Source organism: Alosa sapidissima, chromosome 1, assembly GCF_018492685.1.
Source record: "Alosa sapidissima isolate fAloSap1 chromosome 1, fAloSap1.pri, whole genome shotgun sequence".
Classification (NCBI taxonomy): domain Eukaryota; kingdom Metazoa; phylum Chordata; class Actinopteri; order Clupeiformes; family Clupeidae; genus Alosa; species Alosa sapidissima.
This window is the reverse complement of record NC_055957.1, coordinates 44,460,317-44,473,459: the sequence shown is the minus strand read 5'-3', so window position 1 is coordinate 44,473,459 and position 13,143 is coordinate 44,460,317. Positions and strand designations below refer to the sequence as shown.

Here is a 13,143-nt window from a genome sequence, read left to right as displayed (position 1 = left end):
CTATATACTATGGACATGTTTTGGGGGGCCACCCAAAATGAGGTGGCGGGCCGTACTTTGGGGACCACTGCATTAGATGGAACACAGTGAGGTAGCAATACACCTCTTTCATTTAGTAACAAACACAAACAGTGCACCCATGCACATGCATGCTCAATGCTCACACACACACACACACACACACACACACACACACACATATACTGTAAGTACACAAACGCATGCATGTGCAGACACACACACACACAAACACACACACATTAAGACACCCATATACAAACACTTTGCTTTCTGCTTTTCTACAAGCTGTCACTAACATTTTCTCTATATTAAGAGCTGACACAAGTCCAAAAAGAGTCAAAGTTGCGTCGGCATATCTGTATGAACGCATGTTGAACAGAGCTGGAAGAAAAACACATTAAAAAAGAGAAAGGCAGGGGGAGAAAAAGATAAGCCCTTTACCCTTTACCCAAGCTCTCTCTCTCTCTCTCTCTCTCTCTCTCTCTCTCTCTCTCTCTCTCTCTCTCTCTCTCAAGAGATTGCGAGTCTATGCAGAAGTAGGCCAGAAGGGTGTGATGGCATCTCTCGAATTAGAGGGTGCACATCGGAGCTCTGAGCCCTGAGCTCTCAAACATTAGAACACACACACACACACACACACACACTCTCAACACTCTCTCTCTCTCTCTCTCTCACACACACACACACTCACACACACTCACACCACACACACACTCCACACACACACGCACACCACAGGGCACAAGGGTCCCTCTTCACCACAGCTCACTGCACCACCTGACAGTAATATTCTCCCTATGGACTCCATTCAAGCCTGACCACACAAGCTGATGGCACAGCATCCGATTAAACACAAACCTGAACAAATATATTAGCAGACATCTCTTCACACAAAGTTCCCTCTGAACTGGCATTTTTCTGATGAAGAGACTTTGGGTTGTCTCATGTTAGACGGACAGTATCATTACCCTGCGTATAAATGTCTTTTTTTGGAAATGCAAATGCGTGTGAATTTCAATAAGCCAGCTATCTTATCTGTGGCAGGTGCTCTACTTGTTATAGCCCTGCACTCTGAATACTCAATTCAACTGACCTCGTTCTCGCACTGCCTCGCTGCACATGAAAATATATTACTGTTTGTTTGAAAGTAGTAATTATAGATAATTATTACTTTAGTGCACAGGTGTGCTATACCGCACTATGTTTTGATGAGGGCCCTATGACGGCTCTGATGTCGAGGCTGATATATTGACCAATGTGCCAGTGAGGCTTATGGGAAGCATAACAAAGAAGTCTGGAGCTTAAACTTCAGATTGGCCTTTTTGTAGTTTCTTTCTTTTTTTTAACTGATTGGGTAGCATTGGGATTCACAAAGAACTATGATGTGATCCCTGCTGTCCTTTGGCAGACACACACACACACACACACACACACACACACACACACACACACACACACACACACACACACACACACACACACACTCACTCAAAAGGAAACACACACACAAACACAAAAACACACACAGTCCAAAAAGGGAAAGCTCTCAGCTTGGCCTGTGGTTCTGCCACCCGCCTGTTTCCAAATGCAGACCCTTTGTGCGAAAGGGGGCTTGAGAAATCAGATGTGACTGCCACTTAACGGGTGATTTGCAGGCTATTACGGCTGCCCTTGGCTGTTTTAATTTGCCATGGGATTTAATTTGTCGAGTGCATTACTTACCGCCCCTCCATTGGCATCCATTTAGCAGTGCGAGTTGCCATTGATTTTGCTTACATGTTGCCAGTGTTAATTACACAAAGACATCATCATCTGCACCATAGTGCACTGCAGTCTGTAGACACAGCACGCTATGTGTTCCCACTCACTCTGACTGTACATGTTAGGGGAAATCTGATGGAAGCAGCAGTGTATGTGTATGTGTGTGGGTGGATGCCATGTTCCCAGTGGCATATGCATAAGGGTTTTCTTTCTTCAAGACAAATCTGATGGGTTTCACAGCCTGTCTTGTCACTAATGTGTGTGTGTGTGTGTGTGTGTGTGTGTGTGTGTGTGTGTGTGCATGCACATACACTGGGGCTTTCGCTGATTCTTCAGGCAATGTTTCTGAGCCAGTGCATCATGTCATTGTGGAGCCCCCCCCCCACCCCCCACCCCAGACACACACATATACACACATCCTTCCGGCAGCATCGGAGTGAGACAGAGACGCACGAATGAGACTGATCCTTTATGGCGCTGGCAGCCGCCTGATGAAGTACTGAGCAGCAGGTGGATTTAGTGCAGGCCGTAAAACAGCGGGCGGCAAAACCTCGACCGGCTGCTCACGAAACCCTGGCAGTGTGCCAACGGAGCCCGTCCCCGGCTTCCCCTCTGCACCCCTCTGATAAGAAGACCACCCCCCCCCCCCCCCCCAGCAAAATAAACATGGCATAACATTGTTTACGCTGTCGGTCCCCGCAGCTCGGTCCCATGGTGTTACTCACACGCCTTCATTCACTCTTGTTTGCTCCGCCAACACAAAACAGGCCACAGGGGAGAGGCACACAGTGGCTCTGATACGCATCACAAGAACAAGAGAAAGAGAGATAGAGAGAGGGAGATGGAGAGGGAGAGAGAGAGAGGGAGATAGAGAGAGCCAGGGGAGTTTACTTAACAAGTATGAGGGATGGAGAGAGAAAGAGACAGTTAGAGAGAGAGAGAGGAACAGAGACAAGGAGAGACACAGAGGAGAGGACAGGGAGTTGAATATGAAAAACGAGAGATGGAGAGAGGGAGTGGTGTAGGGTAGCTCTGGGTAGCTCTGGTACCACTGAAGCTCAGTCATCTCCACTGTGGTGGTCTCACAGCAGAACAGAAGGAACCAAAACAAACTAGACCAATCTGTCAAAGATGCATTTGCCTGAAGTATCCTCTGTGCTGTCACCAGGCTTGTTTCTGTAGTGCACTCTCAACAAGCACAGTGACCCTGAGGAGGGCCTATCTGCCAAACAGGTCCATCAGATTCATGTAACATAAAAACACACAAAGATTGAAATCAAAGCAGGACGAGTTAGAGGATGGTGAGGAGTGCTCTCTAGTGATAATGCTGCATTCCTAGGAAGCTGGATATATCCTGATTATAATCTCCTAATTTCATTCCGGAGGTCAAGAATTCGGACCTCCTTCTGGGTAAAAGTACAATGGAACGCAAGTCAGTCTACCCTAAACTTCAAAGTCGGAATTGAATTGAATTCGACCTTCAACATCCGAGCTGTCTGGAATGCAGCATTAACACATATACATTAAGAGACAAGAGATGAGAGACCATGCGGAATGTTAATGTAATTCAGCAATTACAGGCGAATGAAGTGTTCACGCAACACACAACAAAGGTAAAAGAATTTCAGCTTTTGGGGCAACAAGGGAATCGCTGGCAATGTGTATAGCACTTAAGGAGGTTGAGGAGCGAGGATGGTGCAGCGGCTTTCACAGTCACAGTCACAGGCTCTGGTCCGGCTTCACAGCAGAGGGTATGGGACTGTGTGTGTGGCCCGCTAACGTGACACGCCAGGAGCCAGGGAGGAGCTGAGAAAGGGGCAGGCAGTGTATATCAGTGTGTATGCTGTATGTGTGTGTGTGTGTGTGTGTGTATGTGTGTGTGTGTGTATGCTTTGTGGTGGGTGTGTTTCGGGGTGAGTTGATGCGTGTGTGTGTATGTGTGTGTATGTGTGTGTGCGTATACGTCAGAGGGGAGTGCACAGAGCTTAAGCACAGGGCGCAATCACTCAGCCGCCAGGCGGTAGAGGCTTGGGGATTAGACCAGGCAAGGCAATTACACTGGCTTAGGGTTTGTTTACTACTGAATTACAGACAAAATTGTCCTCTTAGGCTGCTACTCGGAGGGGCAGACCCCCGACTAGGCACTCCCCACACACAGACAGCGAGGCAGAGTCCAGTCAGAACTGGCCAACGGAGCAGAGCACCGCAGAGCAAAGCACCGCAGTGCACACACACACACACACACACACACACACACACACACACACACACACACACACACACACACACACACACACACACACAAACACACACACACACACAAACACACACACAGGACCACAAAGAATGCAGCTGCACAGCTGAGCAGGCAAGTCAGCCAGCAGCGAAGCAGAGCTGTGAGAGGTGGAGGTGTTGGGGCAGAACAGGGCGGTGTGTGGTGGTGTGGTGTTGGGGGCAGGACAGGGTGGTTTGTGGTGGTGTGGTGTGGTGTTGGGGCAGGACAGGGTGGTTTGTGGTGGTGTGGTGTTGGGGGCAGGACAGGGTGGTTTGTGGTGGTGTGGTGTTGGGGGCAGGACAGGGTGGTGTGTGGTGGTGTGATGTTGGGGGCAGGACAGGGTGGTTTGTGGTGGTGTGGGTGTGGTGGTGGGAAAGTCAGGATAGGGTGGGGGTTGGTCCTGTCTGACAGTGTCATCAGGGGGCGTGCATGTCTTTATGGGAGCTATGAGAGACACAGGGGTGCAGAAAGCGAGTGGTCAAGGCTAAGTGCTGAACGCTCTGAGCCCCCTTCAGCCCTCTGTGGTGGTGCAGGCCAGTGTTCAGTAGCACTGAGGCCTCTGCCTGCTGCGTTGGCTGGGTGAGCTGCATTAACGAGTCCCGCTGCAAGCTACTGAACAGCCCTGTCAGCCTCCCTGCACTCGTCCTCTTAGGCTCTCCTCTCCTCTCCTCTCCTCTCCTCTCCTCTCCACGCCTCGTCTCACACAAGTGGAGGGTTAGAGAGAGAGAGAGAGAGAGAGAGAGAGAGAGAGAGAGAGAGAGAGAGGCAAATATGAGGAAAGGGAAAAGTAAATAAATGTTTCAGAGAGATGGGGTGAGAGGAGAGTGAGAAAGAGGGAGAGACAAGTCAGAAAGAAAGAGGGAGTGTGTGTGCGAGATGGAAGGGAGGTGAAAGAGAAAGAGTGAAAACAGACAGGGGGAGTTTAGTGAGAGCAGAAGGGAAAGACTAAAATGAGGAATGAGGAAGCGTCGGTGTGTGTGGCCGTACGGGAGGATGCATCGCCGCATCTCCCCCAGCGGATTAATCATCAGCGCTCTCCGGTGCCTGACTCGCACCAATTAATGCCCTGCCTGTCAGTCTCCAGCGAGGAGGAGGGAGGGAGAGAGGGGGGGGGTTGTGCTGCGCCTGCAGCTTGCTATCGAGTTGTGGACGCTCTGTTGGGGGTGAATGGGAATAATTTACGGAGTGGAGGATACAGGTCGCTATCGGTTGGGCTGGGCTGGACTGGGCTGGGCTGGACTCAGCTCGGCTCAGATCTCTCCCAGTGGCCCCATCCGTTTCCCCCCAGTGCCGAGTCAGGGCGTTCGGCGTAGTGCTGGGACCCCTCGCTGGGAGTGGAGAGCAACCCCCGGGGGTAGCCATGGGGGTGTTAAGGGAGTGGGAAGCGAAAGATGGACGGGGTTTTCAAGGAGAGGGAGGAGGAGGAGGAGAAGAAGGAGTGAGAGGCAGCAGCGGCGGCCGCAGCGGCCCAGGGACGGACGGAGCCGGAACGGATCGCTCCGGCGCCCCGCTGACACAAGCAGGAGCTCGCCAATCCATCACCCTGCTAATCAGGCACATTTCTGCACGAGCCTTTTTCCTCCCCTCCTGCTGCTTCTGCTGCTGCTGCTGCTGGTGCTGTCCAGGGCCTGTCTGAACAGGCCTAAGGCTGAGCCGGATCCGGTCTGGGCTGGGCTGGGCTGGGCGGTGTACTGTAGGGTATGGACTGGAGGACAGGGATCGAGGATGGGAGGGATGCAGACGACTTTAAACCAGTGGGGAAACGCAACGAAAGTAGAGAATACAAGAGACAGCAGGAGAACTCTATGGGTGTAGGCCTTGCTAATCCAATTAGAGTTTAACGTTCCTGGATAAACAACGAAAAAATAAACACTCAAGCTGAGGAAATGAATAAATATGATCACACGGGCACGGATGAACAGTGTGGGCAGAGAACCCCACTACAGAGAAAAGCCTTCTGAAGAGAATAAACTTTCTGAGAAAGCAAAGCAATAACAACACAAAATACCACAAATTAAATACGAAGCCACTCAGATCAGAAAACAACATGAAAAGGGGCTTGATTTTCCAGGCCTTATAACAACACGACACGTTTTTTAATTTGTACCAGTAACAGTTGAGATGGTAAATAATATAAGAGCAACGATGCTTCCTTCAAACAGATTTTCAGAGTGAGGTGGGGAAGCAGGCTTAAAGTGCTGATCCTCAAACGTTTTTCTGTCCCGCACAATGAATTATTGATCAAATTATCATTAACCAACAAGCACCCAAGCAACAGCTGCTCTTTGATGGCGAGTGGCAGCCTGCGCGAGAGAGACAGGCGGAAAACATATGTGCCGTTGTGTGACCGCGTTTCAAATTCTCCCTTTCGTGGGTGAGCACACCCCGTGTTCCTCCTCCGATCCGCTTGGCTGAGACCGGCAAGTCGGCTAGAGCTCACAGGCTTCTTTCTTCCTCCTCGCACTCTTCATCATCCTCCTCCTCATCTTCTTCCTCCTACAAAACATTTATTAAATGCTCTCCAAATCCTAAAACTCAGCCTGTCTGCTGTTCTCACTCTCACCGGGTAAAACACATGAAGACTCCAGGGCAGAGGAGGGTAGAGGAGAGTTAACGTTCACTCCACAGCCTTTACAGAGAGAGTATTGGTGGACAGACAGGCGGTTGCAAAGTGAAGAGGACAGAGAGGAGAATAAGCTAGTGCACTTGATACTGGCTAGTCAGTGTGGCTGAAGAGTGCTAAGTGATCACCCACAAAAGACTCAACCATCAGAGGTTCTCATGTCATGGAGCTCCTGGTACTATTGAGGCCTGTTAGTTCCTTAAAAGCATGGCTTTTCCAAAGCCATTGTGACTAAAAGCATTGGAAATGGCATTACCACCTGTGACCTTGGAGTCACCTAAGCCACAAAACACTGCAGAATGAAAAAAAAAAAAAACATTTTGAAGTGTTACATTGCATAAAGAGCTAAGTATTACTATTACTACTACTATTACAGTAGTAGTATAGCTAGTCATTAAAGTACAAGTCCCTTTGCTACTCTCAAGTAGGATCTACAATTAGGTGTTAACTAATATTACTACGCTAGGTCGAAGTACTCCCAAGTGCTATTGCGCCACACATTGTAGTTCTCCTGTTTATTCGCTTGAAAAATCGCCATATTTCTGTATTTAAGTATTTTTTTGTAGTTTTTGATTAGTTTAAGTAGTTTTTGATTACTGCTATCTTCCTCCCTATGGCTACATCTGAGCCCGCTAGCATAGCAACATGCTAACACATTGCCGCGCACCAGAGCGTTTGAGCGCACATACCAACACGGGAGAAGTATGACTCAACTCGTGAAAGTTAAGGTAAGAACATATATTACTTCTGACATTGGGTGGCGTGTTCCTTTAACATAAAACATCAGTTTCAAAAGGATTTGATCCGCAATCAGTTGCACCATATAAATCAGATGTTTTAGGCACTTGGGTACATCGTTAAGCTGAGGATACTGAATAACGAATTATCTGTAACCATAATTACCGCTCTAGAGTCACAGTTGCTGCTTGAGGCAAGTATCATTTGCATTTCTGCTTTAGCATTGTATTACCTGCTTTAGCATTGTATTAGCTGCTTTAGCAGATTTAAGTGTTAAAACAGTAAAACAGTACCCACAGTATAAAAAGCAGTAGTGTCAAATTATATCAACAATGACATAAATGGTTAACAAGGTCATTGTTAATTAGTAGCCCTATTCAGTGTAAAATTAGCTCTTTATGTTCAACACCACAATAGAGTAGTTTTAACACTACCAAATGGTATCGTTTGAAAATAAAATATTTGAGATTCAACTGAATACTATTGATTTGGTTGTGCAAATAGTTACAAACAGCACTTGCAAACCAATTTTTAGTTTGACCTCTTAACCTGGACAGATTGACCTTTGAACCAACTCAGGACAAGTCAGCGCTGACCACAGCATAAAAAGGGGAAAGAAACAATCACTCATTCATAAAACGAAAACAATATATCTACAGACACTCTGCTATGTGTGCCAGTCTCACACACTTTTCATGAATGAGAAAAATAACTAGTGAGGGAAAAAAGAGAAGAAAAAACACATTCCTTTTTCAGTATGTGTGTAGATCATATCCCGCTGACCTACATAGCGGTGCTACATCTCTGCGATCCCCTTGGGTGCACAAGCCTGTGGAGGGAGAGCTAACAGGAGCTGTGAGTGGGCGAAAAGAGTGAGAGTGAGAGAGAGAGAGAGAGAGAGAGAGAGAGAGAGAGAGAGAGAGAGAGAGAGAGAGACATCGCTCCACTAGTTTGCTGTGCCAAAAGAGCCTGGGCCGCTATATGTGTGTGTGACTTGAAACAAATGAACAGGTGTGTGTGCTTTGCTTTCGCAGCAGGGGCACACCTTGTGTCAGACATTCTCTCTCTTCCTCGTTCAGTCATACGTGTTCAGTTCTCGTTGGTGCGCTCATCTCCAGGGAGGGATGAGTAACACTCAGTCACTGCAGGATTGAGCTGGCAACAAAACATTTGCAAATGGCAGCATTTTCTTTTGGGTTTGAAGCCTCATCAAGAAGGCAAATTGGAAATCTGACCTAATTCTCATGGTGAGGTAATGTTGAGGGGAGTGTAGATTGGTGTGTGTGTGTGTGTGTGTGTGTGTGTGTGTGTGTGTGTGTGTGTGTGTTTGTATGGGTGGGGGTGGGGGGCATAATGTTTGAAACTGTGCTCCACTGCATAGGTACCAGCTCCCCACCCCGACATTTAGCTTAGAGCCGGGGGACTCAAATATAAGTCTTAGAGGTCCTTAATACCCATTTTCCGGGAGAAGCCAGGTCAAGCTAATTCCAGCCAAATACAGAATTACAAAAAAAAGTGTTGTCAGTTCAATTCCTCTGTTTGTCTGTCTGATGTGCAGAATTACACAAAAAACGACTGGCCTGACTGTCATAAAACATAAAGCATTGAAGAAAGAAGAATTTATTGAAATGTCTGCGACTTATGGACTTGCACAACAAGTTTAGTTTCTGGTGGAGCTTTGCATACTATGCATAAAAAATTAACACAGCATTTCATTTCTAAGGAATATGTGATTATAAGACAGAGAATTTGAAAATAAGTGCTTTTAACAACGGTGCCAGTGCAGAGGGTCTGTCATAGAGAGTGCTCTGAGTATAAAGAGTCTTAAAGATCCCAGTCATCCCCATAGTAACGCTAACATCACACATCCTGACACTGGGATCAATTACCACAGGCTTTTACAGAAATCTACAGTAATGAACAGTTCCACAGCTGCCTTAGTTTGACTGCTCCTTGGGCATTCCAACCCATGATACCCAGTAAGCATGAAATCCATGCTGTTGGAGTGTTTAGTATCATGTCACTACTGGCTGGGCTGAAGAGAAACCACACTTACTGGTGCAGGGCATGTCAGGCAGGTCAGTGTCTCCGCGGTAATAGCCGTTCCTGCACACACAGATGGTGGCCGCCTCCGAGGTGGACCTGCTGTTGGGGGGGCACTGGAGGCACAGGCCCTCCCCCTGACTCGACTTAAACGTCCCTGGGGGGCAGGCTGTGAAGAGACAAAGAGAGAGAGAGAGAGATCAGCAATGTATTAAAGGAAAAAGCATAACATTATAAACAGTAACAGTATAAAAATGTCATTATATGATAAACATATGCGTATATTTTGTATACGCTCACTGCATCTAATTCTGTCTAAGATTTAGACACCGACAGTCCCTCAAACAGCACTTTGAGATTGGCTCCCGAGGTTGAATCGTTCAGTTGAACCACTTTTATTCTGAGCAAATGCGATCAGGCGCGTTGATCTGCGAGTGATAACTTTGCACTTTCATTTCAGGTTGTTCTCTAATGCAAATGTGAGAGTCCAGCGAGTACAGCGATTATTACGGCTGATATCACACCATCCCAGCACAGGCAATCCACCCAAAACACCATTTCACAAAATCTCAGAACAGAGAACAGAGAAAGAGAGAGATGGGGATAATCTTTCTGCACAAGGGGAAAATTTGCTAGCGTAAATTCTAACTGGAATAACAGCTCAGGAGCTGGCAAGCTCACTCAAAGGCTCCTTATGACATCTGTGCCACCGCAGCACAAAAGTCAATAAATTCTCGGGAAACTGGGCCACTTCTTAAAGCCTGTATTCATTTTACAGAGATAAAGGCCACAGTGATTCCAGCCGCTTCACGCTCCATTTTTATGATCCGCTCTACGACTATTTAAAGTCTTTTGAAAATGTCACACAACTTTAGATGAGACTAGATGAACAGTCCAGGGAGACAGCGCAGTCTAAACTGATGTTTAGTGTCAAAGCCAGCCTTACGGTAAGAGTGAGGCAATTTCACAAACAGCAAGGAGAGAAGGTAGAGGTACAGAGAAATTGAGCAGAAGAAAGGGAGAGAGAGAGAGAGAGAGAGAGGGAGAGAGAGAGAGAGAGAGAGAGAGAGGGACTGGGAGGTAAAGGAGAGAGAGGAGGACTTGTCAGGCAGGGAGTACCGCACTGCACTGCACCAGACTCTCCAAAGCTCCCATATCGATCTGGCTAACATCAGTTGGATCTTCAGCGAGCCAGCAAAGAAACATCAGCCCACATGGCAAACTCCCTTAATAGAAGCACACACGCAGCGGTGACATGTTTGTGTCAAACCCACACACACCCATGCACATACACACACACATGCACAATAGCCAACTACAGAAAATGGCCTGCAGACAACAATGTCGTAAACACCATGATCTGTGTTTGGATAACACTGCCCATGTAGCCAAACAAACAACAACACATCAATAAAACACAATGTAACTTTAGCTGAAAAGCTCAATTCAAAGACGTTCCATTCCCACTGCATCCACATCAGTCCTGATGCTGCAGATCATGTGACATTATACAGGGTCTCTCTGTGCACTCCTCCCAGTGCTGTTTCACGTTAATTGTGTATAAAACCCTGGAGGAGGATGCAGAGAAGAAGTATATGCATATGGAGAGATGGAGGGCTGCAGGAGATGGATGAACGGATGGATGGATTGACAGATGGTGGAGGGAAAAAACACGTTCCAACGCCCGTCGGAGAATAAGAAAAATATTCTTCTGTAATCAGTGGAGACAAACATGTTGTCTGACTTGTTTTCTTTTCTTCCTATCCCCCCTCCCTGTCCCCTTCTATCTTTCTCTCTTCCCCACCCTCTCTGTCTGTCGCTCATTCTTTGAACAAGAACAAGTGGGCCCTGTCATCTGGAATGACAGACGGGTGGATTCAACTTTTGGACCTTTATATCAACAGCCTTTTAAGATTTAATTAAAAAATGTTATGCTTCATTAAAGTGAGGGGGGAAACGGACAGTGAGTTTTGGGTGCCCGGTTACAGTATGCTTTATTACGCCATTAAAACTGGCCACTTTCATTTTTTCCCTGTTTAATTTTTATGAGTCGCCCCAAACTGTTGAACTGGCAGCTTCAGTGGACTGTCAAACGACGCTCAAACCTCTGAGACTGTTGAAACAGAGGGAGGTAGGCCGACCGACAGATGGATGAGTGAGAGAGAGAGATAGGAGGATGAGAGAGAGAAAGAGCAATACAACAAAAGATGAGTGAGAGTGAGATAATTGGGAGAAAACAGAGTAAAAAAGTCGAGGGAGAGAAAGAAAGATAGAGAGCGAGGATGATAAAAGAGATAGAGAGAGGGGAAAGAAAGAGGACAGAAAGAGAGAGAGAATGATAAAAGAGAGACACGGAGAAGGGAAAGAAGGAGGACATGTAGAGAGAGAGAGGCAAGAGGCTTAACAAGCGAGACGTTAAGGGCCGAGAACGGGCCACAGAGCAAGATTACTCCTCATCATCAACCAGCCAGCGCCATGGCAACACAGCTCCTTTGTCACTACCCCCAGTGCTCCGGCACAGCGAGCGGCGCAGGGTGAGGAGAGGAGAGGAGGCGCTGGGGGAGGAGAGGAGAGGAGGCGCTGGGGGAGGGACATCTGCTCCTAGCCCCGGCTCTCCCCACCTACATCAGCTTTAGTGAGAATAACAGGAACGAAGAACCTTATGAAAAATCTCTCTCTCTTTCTTTCACTCTCTCTCTTTCCCTCCTTCCACTAGACAACCTGTCCACAGCCAAAGGGAATCTACTCAACCTTAGAAGCGCACAAACCAGGCTATTCAGAGCCTTTGTTTATATGCCCTACTGAATATTTCATTCTTTTAGGTTGGACTTGCTTTTACATCTTTTTGGCTGTGTTGATAGAGTGCAGATACTGTAAGTCATGCAAGAGATTGCCTTTTAACCCCCAAAACTGAAGGCTGACTCTCCGACTAGCCTGGGGAGAGATCAGGAAAACAGAATGTAGATAAGAGAGGGATTAGATAAAGAGGGGAAGAAAAGGGGGAAGAGAAAAGGAGAGGAGGAAAGCAGAGAGAAACAGCCAAGTGAATATCAGAGAGGACAAGAGAAGAAGAGAAGAAAGGAGAGGAGGGAGGAATGTCCTGGTGGAACAGTTGGTGCAGAATCCCCCACACATGGCAGAATGTGTGAACATGTGGGAGGTGGGGTGCCAGACAGCCAGCGAGTCAGCCAGTCCTCTCCGCTCCTCTCCTCTCCTCTCATCTCATCTGACCTGGTCTCTACCAGCACCAGAGCTGGACCTGTCACCACATCCACAGAGACCCGTGAATGCCAACTAGTCTGCTCCCAATCACATCACTGGCTGCCCACTCAGATACTCACCCGAGTCCCATTCTCCAAGTACAAAGCTGCAGTTATTAGAGCAATGCTACTGCTTACTTCTACTCACAGCATCAGGGGTGGCATTTGAAGAAATACAGACATCAAACCGGGAAAAAGTCTCTTTTATGAGGACAACCCCCTCCCCAGTGCACCCTGTGTGTGGGTGGCTAGATGGCCTTCAGTGCTCCACCAACCAGCTTCACAAATCTCACTTCTTCTACAGAGCAATGATGCCAAACAGACACAAAATAAAGCAAAGGAAAACATGTCCGAATGACTGAACTCCAAAAAACAACGTAGTAAAATCAAGAATATAATACACACTGAGTAGCATCTGTGCT

At 47.4% G+C, this 13,143-nt stretch overlaps 1 protein-coding gene across 2 annotated transcripts in view; it reads right to left on the bottom strand.

The window, feature by feature from the left end:
- Positions 1–13,143, bottom strand: part of LOC121715815 (ephrin type-B receptor 1) — a 186,256-nt gene that overhangs the window by 70,498 nt on the left and 102,615 nt on the right. For both annotated transcript variants that reach the window (XM_042101777.1, XM_042101788.1), the window contains exon 4: positions 9,475–9,630. In XM_042101777.1, coding sequence (XP_041957711.1) covers positions 9,475–9,630 — 156 coding nt within the window. The remainder of the gene's footprint in view (positions 1–9,474; positions 9,631–13,143) is intronic.